The 21,099-nt window shown below is 39.6% G+C and overlaps 1 protein-coding gene across 6 annotated transcripts in view; it reads left to right on the top strand.

The window, feature by feature from the left end:
* The first annotated feature begins 9,279 nt into the window (after window positions 1–9,279).
* cdh19 (cadherin 19, type 2) overlaps window positions 9,280–21,099 on the top strand; it is a 54,860-nt gene continuing 43,040 nt past the window's right edge. For 5 of the 6 annotated variants that reach the window (XM_051097608.1, XM_051097606.1, XM_051097611.1 and 2 more), the window contains exons 1-4: window positions 9,280–9,425; window positions 11,979–12,322; window positions 18,764–19,058; window positions 19,776–19,895. In XM_051097608.1, the coding sequence (XP_050953565.1) occupies window positions 12,116–12,322; window positions 18,764–19,058; window positions 19,776–19,895 (622 nt within the window). In that variant the 5' untranslated portion in view covers window positions 9,280–9,425; window positions 11,979–12,115. The remainder of the gene's footprint in view (window positions 9,426–11,978; window positions 12,323–18,763; window positions 19,059–19,775; window positions 19,896–21,099) is intronic. The other variant, XM_051097607.1, reaches the window with a different exon arrangement.

Here is a 21,099-nt window from a genome sequence, read left to right as displayed (position 1 = left end):
AAAACCTAACCCTAACCCTAATTTTCCCACCACAAAGTCAATTTTGAAACCTTAAACAGCACTCGCTGACGGAATGCAATGCCTGATCAGGATTATCGGGCAGTGACTTTCGGGTTACTGCCTGATTCGCTGGTCCGGACTAAGTTTAGTCAAAAACTTTGCGTTCCCAGAGCCGATTGATGTTCAGATCGAACTTCGAACCAACCTTCGCACTAAATCTAACCAAAACCGAGTTCCTGGTCTTCCACATTCTTAGCCCCATGCCTAATAAGGCTATACTCCTGGAATGGGAGAAGGATAAAGGCTTCCTTGGTATAGTCAGACATGCGTCTGCCCGTGCATTCTCCTCAGTCTCCCTACTCCAAACCTTCCTAGACGGGTGCTACGTTGGGGGAAGCTGTTGTAATTTTACTAACCTAACCCTAACCTAACCTAACCTAGAGTTACTAAACCTAGACAGTTCAACCACCGCAAACCTTACACCAAGAGATAGTAGACCTAATAGATTCACCCACCCCAAACCTGACACGTAAACATGGTAGCCCTAATGGATTCACCTACCCCAAACCTGACACCTAGAGATGGTAGCCCTAGGGCGAGCACCCCTATTAATTTACACCTGAGCGGTGCAGCCCTAGTACGGTGAACCCTTAGCGCTCTAGCCCTAATTTCGGAAATTCTAGTATCTATTTTAAATCCTATTTATTTATTTATTTATTTATTTATTGGCTTATTCTATTTAGTACTAGTGGATATTTAATTATTTTTTAACTCTAGAAAGACCAAGAAAGAGTATGAGAGAGGGGACAAAAAGTCATTGAGGGGTGATTGGTTGACTGTTAGTGAATCTTGTAACCTGCAAAATTTGAATCATGTACATTATAAAATATACTACAATATAGAATATAATACAATATAGAAAAAATACATATAGGACACAGACACGTTAAGACAACATTCAGAAAAATTCAGAGAAATGAGACCAGTGGAGGGGCTGTTGGAGAGAGTTTTTCTTTTGGTGGAATCTGACGCGGGCTTCGGAAATGTGGGCCAGTGCCTAACCGAGGTCAGACCTGGTCTGACCCCTGGATCTTTAGATACCTAACCCTAACCCTAACAACAAAAAAGAAAAAGCAACACAGGCACACCTTAGCAGACATGTGGAGTGTGTTAATTAAAAACTCAAACATACAGTCACAAGAGGTAAACTGATATTAACAAGCAGTCATCAATGCAGACAGAATGACCTAGCCTTGAAACTCTTCAGTTTGCACATTGCTAGATGGATCTCAAACTCTTCATGCCACTAAGTTTGGGGTGCCCCATATATTTTATATCTGAGCTAAAAGAGGTAAGTCATTGACCAAGTAAAGTGACTAATTTGCACACAATGCTGTAAATACTGTAAGGTAGGTTCAGTCAAATCTTTGAAGGACTCTTACCTGGGCAGGTGTTGATTCTCCTGAAAAGAGCTCCTTTGGCACAGACAGATGCCTTTCACAACTCTAAACAACTCATGAAAACACAACATAAGACAGAGCATTGACTTACATTCAAACTCAATATAAACTTTCTACTGGTTAGAACAGGGGTGGCTAACATCAGTCCTAAAGTGCCAAAGTCCTGCCTTGACAAAAACTTACCTGCCTGTAGCCTTCTAGTAATCCTTAGACCTTGATTAGCAAGCTCAGGTGTGTTTGATTAGGGTTGAAGCTGAACTCTGCAGGAGTGTGGCTCTTCAGAACTGGCACTGGATACTCTTAGGTTAGATCTTTCAGTACTGTTAAAATCACAACTAGATAAGCAGAGTAAATAATTACAAAAGTAAAGTACAAGAGAAAAATAAACGTTTAGAAAATATTCTCACTCACAATGATTTTAATCTCCAGCAGGTTATTCAAGTCAAGTCAAGTCAAGTCACCTTTATTTATATACCGCCTTTAACAATACAGAATTGTGACAAGGCGGCTGTACAGTATTAAATAGGAAACAGTACATCAACAATGCCAAAGGCAACAGTAAACACTCACATTTTAGCTAAAGGTAGTTAATCAGAAATAATAAAATAAAATGCAATATTGTGTTAAGAGAAAGTGTCCCCAACTAAGCAAGCCAGAGGCGACAGCGGCAAGGAACCAAAACTCCATCGGTGACAAATGGAGAAAAAACCTTGGGAGAAACCAGGCTCAGTCGGGGGGCCAGTTCTCCTCTGGCCAAAGTTCCCGTGGTCTTGTGCTGACAGCCGTCTAGGTGATGTGGTCTTTAATGTGGATCCGTCTCTGGGGCTCATCTAGTTGATGTGGACTCCGCTGACATTCAGGGCTGTAGAGGTTGTCTCTAGGTGCTGATCCACCATCTGGGCTGGGTTCAGACTGGATCCGGGGGACTGCAGTGACCATCTGATCTGGATACGGACTGGATCTGGTGGTTAATGTGACCTCGGAATAAGAGAGAAACAGACTAATATTAGCGTAGATGCCATTCTTCTGACGATGCACTGAGTACATCGGGTGTTATGGGAAGTGTTCCCGGTTCCGGTTGACCTAATTAGTGCAGCCTAACAATCCTTTAACGGATTTAAATTATAGGAATATGTTGATTTGTTATGTGTAAGCAAGGTTAAAGAGATGGGTCTTTAATCTAGATTTAAACTGACAGAGTGTGTCTGCGTCCCGAACATTGTAGGGTACATTGTTCCAGAGTTTGGGCGCTAGACAAGAAAATGATCTCCCGCCCACGGTTGATTTTGATATTCTCGGTATTATCAAATTGCCAGAGTTTTGAGAACGCAGCGGACGTGAGGGACTATAATGTGATAGGAGCTCGCTCAGGTACTGAGGAGCTAAACCATTCAGGGTTTTGTAAGTAATTAGCAAGATTTTAAAATCTAACCCTAACCCTAAACCTAACCCTAACCCTAACCAATGCACTACCACTAATGCCAACATAATTCTCAAGTCTATTCACTCTCCAACCTCCTTCTTACACTGACAATCCTATGAAATTTCAGCTTGTGAGCATTTATACACATGGGCACAACCATTGCAAGCAACCAGGAACCACATTCATCAAATAACCAAATCTCCAGATTACAAACCTTTTGTACATGCATTAATCCACAAATTATTATTTAACACCCATTTATGCATAAAGTAAAGTTTTTTTTTTGTTGTTGTTTCAAAACAAAAAAAAAAATTAATTTTATCCTTTGGTTTGGTTTCTTCCACATCCCCATGATGCACCACAGCACAGATAATAGGTGTGTTCGACTTCATCCATGGCTACAGACGCTGATCAACGAGAGTAGCCGAGATCAGTTGGGGCCAGATTTGAAAACGGAGGCGTCAAGTCAGACACTTTCTGCTCTCATTAGTGATGCTCTCGCTGTGTTTGCATGCACTATCACAAATGAAGTGAATTAAATGCAATATTTATCAAATGCACAGACTTTTCAAAAGCGTTTTCATGAGCAACAGAAACACGTTTCATATACTGCTTAATACAGCGCCATCTGAACAAGAATAATGATCAACATAAACATATACTATTTAAATACTAATAAAGTGGGGTTATATATGCTTTTATCAGTGTTTTATGAATAAATGTGACTCAATATAACATTGCGACTATAGTAAAAACACTTTTACTGTTCTAAAAATCACAGATTTGTCAGCATTATCGGACTTGAGGATGTTAGAATAAACCCAAAACACACATGATCGTTGTCATGCTGTGAATCTGACCAATCGTGAAACAGCCGCTCTGAAGAAACTGCTCTGGCTGAGTCAGTCGACTGCTCTCGAATCGCTATCGCGGTACTTTGATGCCACACGTGACAGTCAAGAGGCGTTGGCGCCACCTCAAATTGGACAAAATTTCTAACCGGAATGCACTGCTTTAAGTCAAAATTTGATCGAGCTGCACAGCGCTGCATTCAGTCAAACACACCTATAATAGATAATTTCAGGAGATACTCTGGTTGTTCAAGCGGCTCCAGATAACCATCAGGTTGAGTTCTCAGATGAACCTTGATGAAAAACTGCTAAGCTTAGCTGTGTATTACGGAGTGAACGATGTGTGAAGCAGGCGGATCCAAATGCAAACTTTTATTAAAAGGACATCGACAAAGACATGGTCAAACACAGGCAGGGTCAGACAATGGCTAACAGGTATATTCGGGCAAGACACAAGAGTAGTCCGTGAAACAGGCGAGGGTCAATCAGCGGCGAACTTAATCCAAAGGGCGAGGCAAAAGGGTATCCACTAGACAGGCGAGAGTTCCAAAAGGCTGGCAGCGAAACAGGCAAGAAGATACAACAAGGCATAGATACAAGACTCGAATGACAAGATACAGGAATAAGGCTAGACTAGATTAACAAACTAAGTGGCTCCTTACAGTTGCTAACACACAAAGAGTGCTAAACGCAATACAATACTCAGCAAAATGAAAGAGGAAGTCCAAGGCGTATATAGGGTCTCTGGCTAGATGCAGGTGATAAGCACAATGAATGATGAACCGTAGTCCAGGGTGTCCATGGAAACGTAGTCCAGGGTGTGGTGCAACAGTCTGTGTAATGTGAATGTCAAAGCGACCTCTGGGGTTGAGCGGACTGGCATACAGGACCACATTGGTGACACTGTGACTGTACTGAGCTTTACAGTTATGCTAAAGTTGAAACATGAAAAGAGCCACAGCCTCAACATAAAACAGTAGGAATGATTGCATATACAGTTTTGTTCAGAATAATAGCAGTCCAACATAACTAACCAGATAAATCACTGTTTTTGTGATTTATCTGGTTGGTAAATCAAATATTTTACTAGCAGGTGTAGTAGAGTAATAGAAAACCAACAGACCCAACAGTAATGACATGCATGTTGCTGATTCTGTGTAACTGAATCATTAATTGAAAAGGGTGTGTTCAAAATAACAACAGTGTGGAGTTCAATTAAAAAGGTAATTTATTCTGTGAAAAAAATGGTGTCAAACAAGTGTCCCTTATTTTTAAAGACGAAAGCAGCAAATGTTGTACTGTGCATTCCTCTCTGAAAATCGGAGTAAAATGGGTCATTCCAGGTATTGTTCAGAAGGACAGCATACTTTGATTAAAACTTGATTAGAGAGGGGAAAACATTTAGGCCCAGTTTCCCTTTAAGGGCTTAAAATAAACCAGGACTAGGCTAATTCTACTTAAATTAATCCACACTAAACAACTGACTTTCTGAGATGTTGCTTAAATTTGGATTAACTATTTCTAGACTACAGAGTCTCAGATTATGGTAATCAAAGACAAGTGAGATCATCTTTTGGAAACCCGATTAGATTAATGGCATGCACATGTGGCTAAGGAGAGGTTGCTATAAAAACCTGGTATGGAATACTTGTAATTCATTAGTCTTAAGGAGTGTGTGGAACAGGAGTCAGTACACTTAACCAAAAAATGGATAAAGGCCGAAGAAAACGCTCAAAAAACTTCAGTGAATTTGAGAAGACCCTTTTTTAAACAAATTGTATCAAACTATCCTGTAATTGAAAACAAACAGCATGATTCAGGTACAGAAAACAAGAAGAAGAAGGCATGGATTTCCATATTGAATGAATTCAACTCAAATGAAAAAGTAACCAAACGGACACTCCAACAAATTCAGGTAAGATTTATTGTTGCCCCATTCCTACAAATCAGTCAATTATAAATGTTTTCATTAATGAAATGTAAAAAGAAAACAATATTATATAGAACTCCTACTTCAGAGTATATATTATCTTGTAAAGGTCCTGTGGAAAAACATAAAAATAAACCTGAAAAAAACAACTGCTGCTACGCGTCAAGAGTGTTTCAAGACAGGTGGGGGACTCCCAGTTCCACCAGACACAGAGGAGTTGGGGGACTTGTTGGCTGGGATTATTGAAAGTCAGCAACCCCTGGAAGGTATTCCAGATGATGACCATTTGGACAGTTCAGGTGAGGAATCTTTCAAAGACTCATTTGATAGGACACGTCTCATTTACAGTAACATGTGCTATCCCATCCAACATAATTAAATGCAAGTCATGTCTTGTAACAAAAATTATGTAATGACCTTTATTGTTGAAGTCAAATGTAATGCTACATTTTTTTTTTTTCCATACAAAGATGACCTGATCTTGACACAGGACTTGGGGGGCGCAGAGAACAGTCAAGATGCTCAAATGAATCCAGCAGCAGCCAGCACCAACATGCAGCAGCAGCATCCAGTCTCCTGCAGTAGCATTAGTCAGCATCCAGCAGTCTCTAATCCAGGCAGCAGGTCAAGAGGGAAAAGGATGACCATTCATGAGAAACTTGCCATAGAGTTCCATGAACGTAAATTACAATATTTAAAAGAAGAACATGAAGTCAAAATGAAAATTCTTCATCTTGAGTTGTCTATGAAAGAGAGAGACATGAAGCAGCAGCAGTGTCAATTGTCTTTGGAACCAAATCTCAGTTAAATAAATAATTTCCTGAAATTTTTTTACCTGTCTATGCCAATCATTTATGTATCACTCAAGGCTCATTTATGAGAAGTGCTGCAAAGCAAAAGCATCTCTGTAAGCAAGTCCATTTCTGTCATTGGCTAGCTCAACGATAGGGACATGTTGGTCATCATCATCTTCAATATCAGGGTCTGGGCAGCCACACTGTTTAAGAAAATTATGAAGCACTGCTGTTGCAATAATAACAATGCAGCACCTCCTAGGTTCAAACCGCAGTGTATTTCGGAGACACTGGAAACGATTCTTCCATACATCAAACATGCGCTCTATTAGCCCTCTGGTGAGCATGTGAGCTTGGTTATAGCGCTGTTGCTCTGGTCTGACTGGATGGAGATAAGGGGTGAACAAGAAGTTTGTCCGTGCATACCCACTGTCACCAAGTAGAATTCCAGAGTGTTGTCTTGTTTCAAACTGACCGTACAAAGAGGAGTTGTGGAAAATCCTTGAGTCATGAGTTGAAACTTTCCAACGTGCAACAATATTGGAGAACTGCATAGTGGGAGTGCACACTCCTTGTACATTTATTGAAAACCAGTTTTTACGATTTCTGAATTCCTCAGCATCTGCTGTAGAGGGACACTTGATGGGAATGTGGCAGTCATCGATACAACCAATGACTCCAGGGAAGTTCCCATATTCATAGAAATCTACCTTGTAGGTGGCCTGTTCAGCAGCATTTGGGAATTTGATGAAATCATTTTCAGTTCACATATAGCACTGCAGACTTTGTGTACTATTTTGCACACTGTTGATTCACCTACACCACACAAATCCCCAGTTTCACGATGGAAGGTTCCACATGCCAAAAACCTTAAGGTAATTAATATTTGTAAGGAAGGAGAAATAGGGGTGCCCCTGACTAAGTCACCTGAAAGCTTGGGCTGCAGCAAAACAATTATTTCTGTTGCATTTTCCTTTGACATACGGAAACGGTCAAGAAAATGTAAATCATCAAAATCATTTAGTGGGTTGCTCCTGTCTTTCAGCAACCTTCTTTCTGGTCTTGGTGGTGGTCTCTGATTGTCGTTGAAATAGTCGAGGTAATCCATTTTCTGCTACTGTGGACGTGAGCCTTGAGGCAAGAAGTTTTTAATCTGAGGTTAAACCTGCTTCTGACCAGGTTTAATTTAAGACTTCATTTAGATCTGAATTAGGTCTAATCCTACTTCTAGAAATCTGATTGTTTAAGTCTAGACTAGTGCAAGTCTGAGACTATTGTAATCCATGTGTGAGAAAGCTACTTCAATAAATCCAGGTTTAAAATGGCATTTAGTCTACGACTAGGCTTAATCCCCGTACGGGAAACCGGCCCATAAAGCTAAAAGAATTCTGACTGAAACTCATGAATTCTCTCATCATAAGCAACAAAGTGCAGATGTAAATACGATGTAAGTAACAGATTATTTTATCATACAGTGTATGGACAGCTTCATTGATTATAAGAGGAGTTATGAGTACTTTAACACTACCTAGACTGAAGTCAGTGATAATGTTCTTTAATGTGAATGTTCTTTGCTCGTTTTCTCCATGATTTACTCACTGTTTGAATAACTGTGGAAATTAAAGCATTATAATTTATAACTTGAATGTTTCTTTTTTTTTTTTTTTTTAAATTGTGATCACATCAAATACTAATCTAGTCATATTAAAATATTTCACAATGCCTTATCTGGTACTTGTTTAAACAAATGGGTGTATGATGTGTGTAGTTAATATATATTAGACTGTCACAGTTTGTAGTTGCAAGATCTCAGGAGTCAAGAAAAAAGCTTTATATTCCTTAATAATCAAAATGCAGGGGAAATCCAACATAAGAGAATGCAAATACAGCGAACAAGTAACAAAGTAGACTGGATGAAGAACTAAGAAACAGACAGAAACTAATATACACAAGATAATTACAAACACGGGCGAGTGGAATAATCAGTTAACTAAACAAGAACAGGAAACATAACCAAAAAGGAAAATAGGAACTAAGACAGAGGTAAAACAAGTAAACACAGGTCCATAACACTGACACTAACATTAGGCTAGAAATATGTAATTCTTCTTTTCTCAGTAATTGTTTGGTAGACCTAATTAACTGATATTAAATAAGGTTTAATCTCAGAATTAGGTTTTCTAAACGATAAATGGGACAAGACAAAAAATATTAATCATATTTATATAAGCTGTTGTTTATTTATTTATTTATTTATGTATTTTTATTTATTGATTAATTAAAGGGGCATGAAGGGGTCTGTTAGGGGTGCCACCCCAAAAGCTTTGACACAATTTGAACACTGTTTTAAATCAACATAAGAGCAAAACTTACAGGCAATTCAGGGATTCAATATCTTATGTCTATTCATCAAATGCATGTGAAACTTGTCGTTTAACTCAGTTGTTTAACTTATGATTGAAAAAAAAAAAACATTTCATGTTTTTGATATGTTCATGTTTTTGAATATGGCGTCATAATGCTTGTTGGTTAATAAGGAAAAAGGGGTTCATGGGGCATTTAAATGTCAGAAACATTCTTCCTTTCAATCTTTGGAACAGTTAGCACTCAGATGAATATACTGCAGGCCTGCAGCGGGATAAAGCTGATAAATGCTGTATTGTTGGAAACAGAGGTTTGCGATGTGTAGCCACTGGTCTAGGCTGTTTGCATGAAGAAGGATGGGTGTGTGTGTCACTGTGCTTTGACAATACAAGCACTGTTTGCTCTCCTCCAGAATGTATGAGGAAAAAAGACAAATGGGGGAGAAATGGGAGGTGGTTGTTGAAGGGACAAACCATTTTGAGAGCAGCGAACATTAGCACCGAAAGTAAGACCAGTTAACAGATCAAAATTGTGTTAATAAACTACTGAGGAAAGCCTGATAAGGATTTTGCAGAGAGTTGCTGATATTGTTCAGAGATACAGGTGAGCTCTTTTATCCTACTAAATGAGAAAATTTACAAGGACTTTAGGATTAGTATTCAGATGCTATTTTAAATATGTCATATACTTGGCACTTTGTTCAAAAACATCACCATTACATACTGACAAACATCTGGATTGTACATGTGACTCTAACCTCATTAACATATTTAAATTCATACAATCGAATATTCAATTAAATAAACTTCTAAATATTTAAAACAAACAGGTATTAAAAAAATGCAATTTGATGCCTTTGTTTCCATTAGTAACACTACATTTAAACTTTTTCTCATATTACCTTAAAAAACGTTTTACATGCTTAAATGTCTTTTATGTAGTTACACTTGAAAAACACAGTGTGTCATTATCCGTGATGCATAACAAACAAACAACACATCACAACATGATTCCCCTAATGACTAATTAAAATATTCTGAAGATTTGACTGTAGGATAGGATAAAGTTTGACAAGATTGTGTCTTTACAGTCTTGAAAAAATAAATAAATACATAAAAATGCTAAACATTTATATATTCATAAATGTTAAACACACATTTGTGAATATATGTGTATATATATATTTTTTAACAGAGCTAGCTGACTGGGTAAAGCATTTTGGATTTGTAAGATGACTGATCCAAAGATATGTTAGAAGTCAGATTAATACTGTGCTTCAACAAAGCATACAAACTCATTTAAAAAAAAAAAAAAAAAAAAACCTGAACATGAACATGATTTTAACATGAAAAGTTTAACAACTGAGACATAAACTGAACAACTTTCATAGGCATTTGACAAACAGAAATACAATAAAGTCTATGAACAAAGGGTCCAGCAGTCCTCATGCCTCCCTGTTCCCACAGATGATCTAGAATCCTGGACAGTAGAAAGGGCTCTTTAATGTCCTAAGTAGTAACAGTTGTTATTCTAACAGGTGCCTGTGAAATAATTGTTTATGGTTAATTAAACAAGCATAAAATATTGATTAAACCTTTTCCAATAAAGATCTGTAAAGCTTTTACTAAATTATCTTTAAAATACAGTATTCTGAAAAAAAAAAAGTTTTTAAACACTGAAAATATCATAATTTGGTTAATTTCAAGACAAAGCACTTTAAAATCCTTTCATGAGCACACTAGGCATTTTTAAATTTTATAGATTAAAATGCATGAAAATATACAGAAGTGTATGCATGTGACAAATGAATTTAATTGCTGAATTTAATTTAATTTAATTTAATTTAATTTAATTTTTAATAAGTTTCATTACAAATGTCGGTGGCTTTGTCAGATTTTTATTAAAAAAAAAGGAGATTTCACAGCTCTACTTGAGAAGAAAGTTGGTTTTAACAGGTGTAGAACAGTAAATGGAATCTTTTATGTCATAAAACTCTCAGTCACTTCTGTCATAAAATAATTTATTATAAATATTTCACGGCACATTAAAGATTAGTTGACAGGCTGTCACTTGATGTCACTAAGGGATGAGCTGTTTTCTTAAACAACAACAACAGCATACTTAATTCAGTGTACTGAAGCCTCTCCTCCATTGACAAATTTAAAGAAAACAGTCTAGTCTCCTTGCCAGTATATTGCTGTGTTGTGCTTTTTGCTAACCTTGGAGGCTTGCCTCTGGCATTTGATTTGCAAAATTTAAGTTACATTTTTGGTAAATATAGCAGCCAACAGTTTGAGTGAGAAGCTATTGTGAATGTTAAATTTATCTGCCTAAAATATATTCTTATACATTACTTCAGTTAGGGGAAAATATTAGTTCAGATTTTAAATCAGCAGTCCACAAGAGGGTGCAACATATAAATACAAACCAAACAGCAGCCCATTATGCTATTTACTGAAAAGACAAACCTGACTGTTAACAAAGTATGTACACGAAGTCTGCCTCACAGTTCCATCACATAGTCAGTTGTCAAGAAAAGGCCATACTCCATAGATCTGGTTAAGAATTCAATAATATTCTGGCTGGATTTAATCAGACATAAGTAATGCTATCTATCAGCAACTAAAGCTATACTAAGGTTAAGGTTAGGGTTAGGGTTGAGAAGTTAGTATTTGTTTCAGCATTGTGCATGTAATCAGCCCTGTGATTGAAATCTTTAGAATCATATGTAGAGCAGTTTCAGTTTAGCTGGTGCATTTATTAAAGTCCCCATGAAATCACAGCTAACATTTTTATTTTTTCCTTCTTGTTTTTAATAGAATATTGCAGTGTTCATTTATTAAATGACTTAACCATGCACAAAAAAAGTCTGACCCTTGAATTTTGAATAACTGCTAGTAAGAGTATTATAAGCTCTGTTTAACACATTATAATAAATAAAATATAAATGCTCAAATCTTTTAGAGATATTGTTCCTCAAAATCAGTGCAGAAAATATAAACATATTAAACCTGGTTTTATAATTAACCAGAAATCTCACTTTAATAGATCATTTGTGCCCCAGATTGACCCCAACAGTTCAGTCTGTTGAAGAATTCTGTTCACGTTCACCACAACCCTATAAATCACTCTAACAATACCTTTCCTGTTTCTCAGTAACAGAAGAGTCATCATTTCCTTCTAATGGAGTTTTGCCACATGTCCTGTTTGAGTCCGTCTCCTCCCTTGGCATCATCACCATGACATCCAGCCCTAACATTCAGTGAAACACTGTTTCAAAGAACTTCTCAACAATGGACAACTGTTCAGCTCTTCATGTGCTTCTCATGATCTCCATCATGCCTGGCTGGCTAGTGGGTGACTTTATAATCTCAAAAAAACAGCATGAGATCCGTTCAAGTAAAATCTCTCGTGGGTCCCATTTGAGAGTGAGACGAGGCTGGATTTGGAGCCAGATATTTGTTGAAGAAGAAGATCCAACACCAAGGAAGATTGGTCAGGTATAACTGGAATTAGCTCCTTAATAAATTCTGTGTCAGACTGATGGTAACAGCTACTTTATTTAACACCACATATAATAATAATAAAAATAATAATAATAATAATAACAACAACAAATATTCCTTTTAATATTTTATGAAGTTGCAATAATATAATATTAAAATAATTAATATTTTTATTGTGTGAGTCTGGGAAAAGATGTTTGCAATTATTTCAGTAAAGAATGAAAGCAATGTACATTTTATATAGTTTTGAATGTTAAAACAAACTAAGATTAATCCTCTGGTGCTCCTTACTGTCACAAAATCACCAAGCTCAACCTTCACTTCATCTCACCGTTCACCTTCTTCAGAATTCTAACCACCGCCACATGGACCATCATCAATTATTTAATCTGCCACCCTTGATATAAACCTAAACCACTCTGTCTGGTCTACAACTGCCTAAACGATGAATGTGCTACTTACCTGTGATTACCTGTCAGTGTAGACCTCCAGTCTCCTCCTTCTGAGAACTTTGACTCCTGGTTCCTATACCCATGTGTCTTCTCAATTACCTGTAAGACAAGAAGACAATATCACAATTATCACAAGGTATGTGTAGTGTAACTCATCCATCTGGAAAGTCATCTTCACTGCTTCTCTGATTGTTGTCTTCGAATAATCTGCTTTCTGCCATTACAGTGTCGGGCCGAAAGCAAGCATGCTAGTGCATGTCTGGGCCAGTCACATTTTCACTGTCTCTTCTGTGGCTTAATCGTGCCTCATCAGGCCTTTTGCAGTATAGTTAGTTTTTCTTTCATTTTCACCTCACTGGTGAAATTGTGGTGTTGTGTGATGTTTGCTTCGGAGAAGTGTGTTAAGGATGGGTCCGCTGGTCCGACAGTAGAAACGCAGCATGATTTTGACCTTGTGGCTTGAGGTCTAAGGTTAATGGCTCTGCCTGGATTGCACTGGCCTAACAGTGGAAAAGTGGTTATTGAGTTTACATAGCAGTTTCATCTGAGTCTGTGTTTTCCTGAAGACTAGACCAACAACCATGTAGCAACAACCATGAGTTCACCTACTGGCTGTTTCATTCAAGCATATTGTACATTCTCTTCGCCATGTTCTCACCAATCCTGTCACCCCTACACTGATTGCTGCACTGGTTGTTTCTCCCTTGCCTGTCTACACCACAAGTCCCATGGCAATCCTGGTGCCCTACTTGGGTTCGGTGGAGAAGTGCAATGGATTCCTGCTGCAGTGTTTTGAAAACTCCTTGGTGATTTGTCCATCAGTGAGCGGTTACAGTGCCTATAGAAAACATCATATTCCTTTTGAAATAGTTACTTCATCATACCTGAAATGAAACCCTATTCCAAATAACCTTTCAAGCTTTATTTGCAATTTTAGTCTTACAACAAACCAATGAAAGAGAAAGAATTTTTTTTTTTGCAAATTAAAAAAAACAACAACAACAAAACTATAATAACAGGGTTGGAAAAGTCATCAGTCCTTTGTTTTAATACTTTAGAGCCACATTTTGCTTTAATTACAGCAATCATTCTTTTTGGATATGTCTGTACTAGTGTCATGAATCTGGCCGGTGACCTTCGGTCCACTCACCACCAGATGTTGCCCTTGCACATTCACATTACACTGACTGTTGTACCACACCCCGGACTACATTCCCCATCAGCCACTGCACTGAACACCTGTACCCAATCAGGCGCGCTATATAAGCCTCGGACTTCCCTCTGTATCTCACCGAGTATTGTGATGTTTTTGGTTAGGTGTATCGCTTTGAGTTCCCTAGTTCCCAGAGTTCCACAGTTCCCGAGTTCCCTGGTTTCCTGATTTTAGCTTTCTCGCCTGGTCATCTCGTTTTGTCTGTCTCGCCGCCTGCCTTGTGGATCTCTCGCTCATTTAACGGATAACCCCTTTGCCTTGCCCCATGGATTATGTTTGCCATTCATCAACCCTCGCCTGCTTCACAGACTATCCCCACGTCTTGTCTATGCTGTACCTGTCTGCCATTGTTACAACCCTGCCTGTGTTTATGACCATGTCTTTGTCACAGTCACGCTACAATAAAAGCTTGCATTTGGATCCACTTGCTTCACGTCTCCCTCACTACATTACTAGCTTTGCAACACCTTGATTGGGGAATATTTGCCCATTTTTCCTTGCAAAAGTTCAGTCAAATTCTGTAGTGAGTTTCAGTAGACTCTTCTCTTGAAAATCATCCACAGATTTTTGACTGAATTTAAGTCAGGGCTCTGACTTGGCCACTCAAGGACATTCACCTTCTTATCCTTAAGCCTTTTTGTTGTTGTTTTGGCAATATGTTTAAGGTCATTGTTGTGTTGGAAGGTTAATGACCTGCCCATCTTCAGTTGTCTAGCAGAGGGAAGCAGGTTTTCCTCAAGAATTTCAGTGTACTTGGCAGCATCCATTATCCCTTTGATCCTGACCAATTGCCCAGACCCAGCTGAAGAGGAACACCCCCACAACAATAATGCTGCCACCACCATGCTTCACAGTACGTGTGGTATGTTGTGGGTGGTGTGCTGTGTTTGCTTTTTGTCAAGCATAGCTCTTGGAAATCAGACCAAAAAGGTCAATTTTGGTCTCATCAGAGAATATCACCTTTTGCCAGAAGGTATCCGACTCTTCCAAATTTGTTTTTGCATAGCACAAACAGGACTGAGTGTGACACTTTTTTTAGGAGAAGCTTTTTTCATGCCACCCTGCCATACAGGCCATCTTGGGAGACAGTTGTCACATGCACATGGTGACTGACCAGACCCAGCTGTAAAGCCTTGTAAGTCCTTCAAAGTTGCCTTTGGCCTCTTGGTAGCTTTTCTTATCAATATCCACCTGGCTTTTTCATCCACTTTGGATGGACAGCCTGATCTAGGAAACGTGCCATATGCTTTCTACTTCTTAAGAATGCTCTGAACAGTATTCAGAGGGATAACTAAAGACTTTGAAATATTTTTGTAGCATTCTCCTAACTTGTGCCTTTCTACAATTTTATCCCGGTGGTCTTTTGAAAGCACTTTCCCAACCATGGTGAATTCTTTACCACACCATGCACTACTAACAGTGGAATCAGCTTGTTTTATTCTTAAGTAGTAAACACCACTTCTACTGATGTCAGGTGGGGCAATTAGCCTGGTGTTTATTCTAGAAGTTGCTTGCTTGCACCTGAGCAAGTTTATAATGGTATACTCTAAGAGGCTGATCACTTTACCAAACTAGGCATTTCACTGATTAATTTTTAATAATCCTCCAGAACTTTTTAATTATATTTTTACTTTAATGATGATGGTTAGAATGTGTACATGCAGCTCAAAAAACTTAGACTTAATTTAATCACTCATTCCTGGTGAATCAATGCCCTGAGGGAAAATCTATCCACTCACCTAAGCAGAAGGACATTGGGAATACATTCAGGAGGTGCCTTTACAAGGTTACATCTGGCCATCAACCTTCCCTGCTGCTTCCAGCTTCTTTCTTGCTAAAAAGAACAGAAACTTGAGACCATGCATCGATTATCAGGGACTAAACAAGATCACCATTAAGTTCCACTGGCCCCTTGCTCTTGTTTCCACACAATATCTTTATGTGAAAAACAGTGTGATACATATTGATTTAAAATTATCCTGCTCCATTAATGCAATCATATCTTCTATCTATCATGATGAAAGCAGTCACGAGACACACAAAAGCCAATGGCATTTCACAACCAATGCTGACATGGCACAGAATGAACGTGTAGCACATCAGATGACACAGACGTTTTCAGGACTGTGTAACCTTTTCGAATCATCACCATGATGTTGTTTGTTTTTTTGTGTGTGTGTGTGTGTGTGTGTGTGTGCGTGCAATATAACAAGTGCCATGACCAAAACCAAGTTCCCGAGGGAACTCGAGCTGCGTCAAAATGCTTTGGGGAACGCCATCAGCGAACCACGCTCTGAAAACAGGTGTGTAATCAGTCCAAATGAGCAACGAGCCGCCACGGGCGGGGCGACGGGGAGACCAGGAGCATAAAAGCACGTGTGGTGAGAAAGCTGGCAGCTTCTGTCATTTCAGCAAGCGCTCTGTGTGTGTGTGTCACTCTGTTTTTGTGCTAGTTTGAACAGCTTTTATTTGAGTGTGTCACTATGTCCATCAAGCATTCAATAAGAAAATATGAATGTAAGCAGCGGCATTTAGACTGTGTGTCCCTCTCTGTCCACGCTATTTCAGGTGAGGATACACACAGTCTATTTGTTGTCTGTTTGGGGGCGAAGTATAGGAGTCAGTTCTCGAGGGAGCTGACTGCCCGCATTGGCGTTCTCCGCGGCTTGGCTCCCGCTTCTGCTGAGGCAGTGCTGGGGCTGTGGTTGTGGGGATCAAACATAGACCTATGGATGCAGTAGAGACGGGCTTTCCTTTTCTCTGCCGTTCTCCCGAGATCTAGTGCTCTCTCTCGGGGTCGGAAGCCCGCGCTGCGGTTTCTTCCCCCCTTTGAGTGAGAGCTCGCGGCGATGCGGGCTGTGTCAGCTCTTGAGGGAGCTGACTGCCCGCACTCGCTGTGAACGCTTCGCTCCCGGAGCTCACTTCATGATGGAGCCCTTGCGATTCCCGTGGCTGTGGACATGGGGATCGCATATAGATCACCCATTTCTCCCTGCCCTCACAGGGGCGGGGATTCAAGCGATATATGTGTGGTTTGTTCGGGAGCTGAGCAGGCGCAGTCCGCTCTTTCCATTCATAATGTGCCCATTTAATTCTGAGGAATTAAATTTATTAACTGTGCTCTCTTGGTTCGGAAGCATGCTCGGTTTTCTTCCCCCATTTGAGAGCATGGTGCTACACCTCTCTTTCTCCGAGGAGGTTGATGTGTGGGCACACTGATATAGGCTGCTGGGTGGGAAGCAGCCTCTGTGGAGCAGCCTATTACTACAATCTCACCCTGTACTTTCACTAAGTGTGTGGATGCTGCGCTGGCTCAGCTGTGACTCCAGGGCATCTACATACTGAACTATACTGACACTTGTCGATATTAGCTCATTCTGAGCGGCTGATGGCTCGGCATTAAGATGTTGTCCTCGCCCATATGAAAGAACTGGGGTTGCGACTGAATGCCAGGAAAAGTGTGCTTTCTCCATTACAGAGAACCACTTGTCTGGGCGTGGTGTGGGATTCGTGCCACAATGCAGGCACGTCTGTCTCCTGCTCGTATCGTGTCGATCCTCACGGCAGTCAAGAGAGTGAGAGTAGGCCGGTTATTCACTGCCAAATAGTTCCAGAAACTGTTGGGTCTGATGGCAGCTGCGTCCAACGGAATACCTTTTGGCCTGCTGTACATGAGACCCCTGCAGTGGTGACTCAGAACCAAGGGGTTTTTCCTGAGGGGAAGCCCACTTCGCATGAAGTGGTCTGTGGAGCGGCCACCATCTCACTTGCCACATAAATCGCCTGGAGATGCTGGCTGTGTTTCAGGCACTGAAACACTTCTTCCCAGACCTCAAAGATCGGCATGTGTTGGTGCGCACGGACAACACATCGGTGGTCTCTTACATAAACCACCAGGAAGGTCTGCATTCGCGCCCCTTGTACAAGCTGGCGCACCAGATCCTGGTGTGGTCCCAAGGGAAACTCCTCTCGCTGAGAGCAGTGTACATCCCGGGACATCTCTATCAGGGAGCAGACGTCCTGTCGAGACAGGGGCTGAGGCCTGGGGAATAGAGACTCCACCCCGAGGTGGTGGAGCTCATTTGGAGAGTGTTGGCCAGACTCAGGTTTTTTTTTTTGCATGTGATTCGCAATGTCCCCCTGGTCTCCTGGACTGAGTTACACACCTGTTTTCAGAGCGTCCCAGGTTCACTGTAACCATGGTTCCCCAAGGGAGCGAGACACTGCGTCTCTTTGCCATACTTCCGGGATCCATGGATACATATGTAACCTGGGCTTTCTCACCGCATGTGCTTTTATGCTCTTGGTCTCCTGGAGTGATTACACACCTGTTTTCAGAGCGTGGTTCACTGATGGAGTTAATTCGGGGAAAAATGGATACATATGTAACCTGGGACGTTTCATACCATTCCGATTATTAAAAATTCTAAAAACAAAAATGTAAAATGTTTCATTCAAAAATTACAGAAGAGCACCAGAGGGTTAAATGCTATTAACACTTTAAATCTGCACATAAACTAAACTAAATGTGCCACCATTTCTTGCATTATGAAACATTTTTAATTATTTTGCTGGCATTTTTGCCATATGCTCCTGTTAATTTCTGACCCTTGCCCTAATATAAAATGTTTTCACACACCCCCTGGTACTTACTTACACACCCCCCACTCGGAATCACTGCTCTATATAGTAGATATACAATTATATACAGAGATATATAGTTGATATATCTAGCAAAATCTCCTTTAAATCCTGTTTATTTTCATTCAGCTGAAATCAGATTACGACACAGGGGACTTTACTATCAAGTACATCCTCTCAGGTGAAGGAGCTGGTGAAATCTTCAAAATTGATGAGTACACAGGTGATATTTACTTATCACAACGTCTGGACCGTGAGCTGAAGCCCTTCTACATACTACAAGCCCAGGCCATCAACCGCAGCTCCAAACAGCCTGTTGAGCCTGAGTCTGAGTTTATCATTAAAGTCCAGGACATCAATGACAACGCTCCAATATTCATTAATGAGCCCTATGTATCCAGCATCCCAGAAATGTGTCCCACAGGTGCGTTGACTTCCGTGCTAGCTTGCATAACTCACATAAAATACATAGTGTTTGTAAAAGTATTTATACAGTGTGTTACTGTCAACAAAAGGTATGATGAAGGTGGCCATAAGGTTTTGCGCTAGAACAGAGTTTACTGTCAATGCAATGTGAAATATGACTGAATCTATACTGTAACTGAACTTTTCAGGTGAGTTATAGTAATATGCAGTCTTTACAATTGTAATACCTCTATATACAGTATCACATGGCATAATGTAATGTAAATGCTCTATATTATGCCATCTGTCTCCCTTCTTCTCATACTTCTATGAGCAATTCTTCTTGGTTAAGCAGGTATTAAGTATTATCTGAATGTGCTCCACCTGTGCTGAATTGGTTGATTATAGAACGTGGTTCTCCCAAACTTTGTTAGTAAAACATTATAATGTGGCATTAGGGCTGGGCAATCGATTGATCAATTTCCTTGCTAAAACAATAACAAGAGTTATATCAAAAAAATGTTTAATATAATGTTTATGCACCAAAACAAAACAACGCTACTCATTTGAACAGCGCCACACAAACTGTTTATCCACTCGGCTCAAAGTGTAAACAATGGAATAAATAAAGAACAGACTCAAAGGACTTTTCATAAATGAGATACAGGCATGCAGTGGCAGATTCTATGACAGTGTGACCAGTGTTCACTCATTAACCCTTCTCTCACCTCTACAGGAACCACAGTTATCCAGGTGACAGCCACAGATGCTGATGACCCTATGTTTGGGAACAATGCTAAACTCATCTATTCCATCCTGGAAGGGGAGCCCTACTTCTCAGTGGAACCGAAAACAGGTGCAAATCCTATGCTTGACAATAACCTATATGCTCTGAACAGTCGCACATAAAATTATCTGAATCTCAGGGCAAAATATAACTATATGGCATTTATGTAAAATAAAGACAAAATCAAATATAGTATAGTAATGATTATAAAGACACTGTCATAATGAAATACTGTAAAACACATCCATTGTGATGTGATGAACAAGACCAGTGTTTTTGCTCTGATAGGACACATGTTTCAAAGTCTTCAAACTTTTGTCTGGTTGTTTGGTTTGAAATATTTTGTGGCAGTGTCATGGTACACATATGTAGCACATGACCGTTGCTTTTAGTTTTTTCTCATGTGCTTTTCTTTCAGTTTCTTGTGTCTCTGGACCCTGTTATTAACCCTCTGGGGTCTGAGAGTATTTTGGGGCCCTGGAGAAGTTTTGACATGCCCTGACATTTGTGCTTTTTTCAGTATTTTAAAAACATATAAATGGCTAAAGTCTGATTACATTGTAATCAGCACAAACTGGACTACAATAACATGCAACATGAATGTACATGTTTCGTTTTTGAGAAAACAACATTTATGCGTGGTTAGTGAAAAACTAAAAATTTTAAGTCACTGAAATAAGGCCATTAAACACATTAAGAACATTCGTGCACAAGACTTTTGAGAACTTGATGTGGTAGGCTAGAGTTTTTTTTTCATCTCGTTCAGTCATTCAAAAAAAAAAAAAACAATATACTGTCACACCCCTGGACTTTTTAGTTGGTTTCTCCCATCATTTCCCCTGCAGCTCTGTGTGTTTTGGTTTCTCCCTCATTGTCTGCACCTGTGGGTGTTAATCAGTCTGTCTATTTAATGTGTGTTTACCCTCCTACCTTGTCAGACCTTATCGTTACCTCCCTGTGTTTCCTGTTCCTTGTGGATTATTAAAGACTGTTAGTTTCACTACGCTGGTGTTTGTCTGTTCCTGCCTGAAGTGTGACATATACTTATTTAAATTTTCTAAGACGTGTTTTGTGATCGAAAGAGAATATGCGAGGGAGTGACAGTAGCCATTGAATATTTAGTGATTCACACCTGAGAGACAAAAGGCCCTCCTCTAATGACCCATCAATGAGACTCTGACTGTCAGGTAAGAAACAATGTGAGAAGATTCAGAGATTGGGGTTTTAGATTATCTGTATTTTATTTACAACACAGTATAATATAAACATACAT

The sequence above is a fragment of the Labeo rohita genome, chromosome 24, assembly GCF_022985175.1.
Source record: "Labeo rohita strain BAU-BD-2019 chromosome 24, IGBB_LRoh.1.0, whole genome shotgun sequence".
In the NCBI taxonomy this organism is placed as follows: Eukaryota; Metazoa; Chordata; class Actinopteri; order Cypriniformes; family Cyprinidae; genus Labeo; species Labeo rohita.
This window is presented reverse-complemented; position numbering and strand designations above follow the sequence as displayed.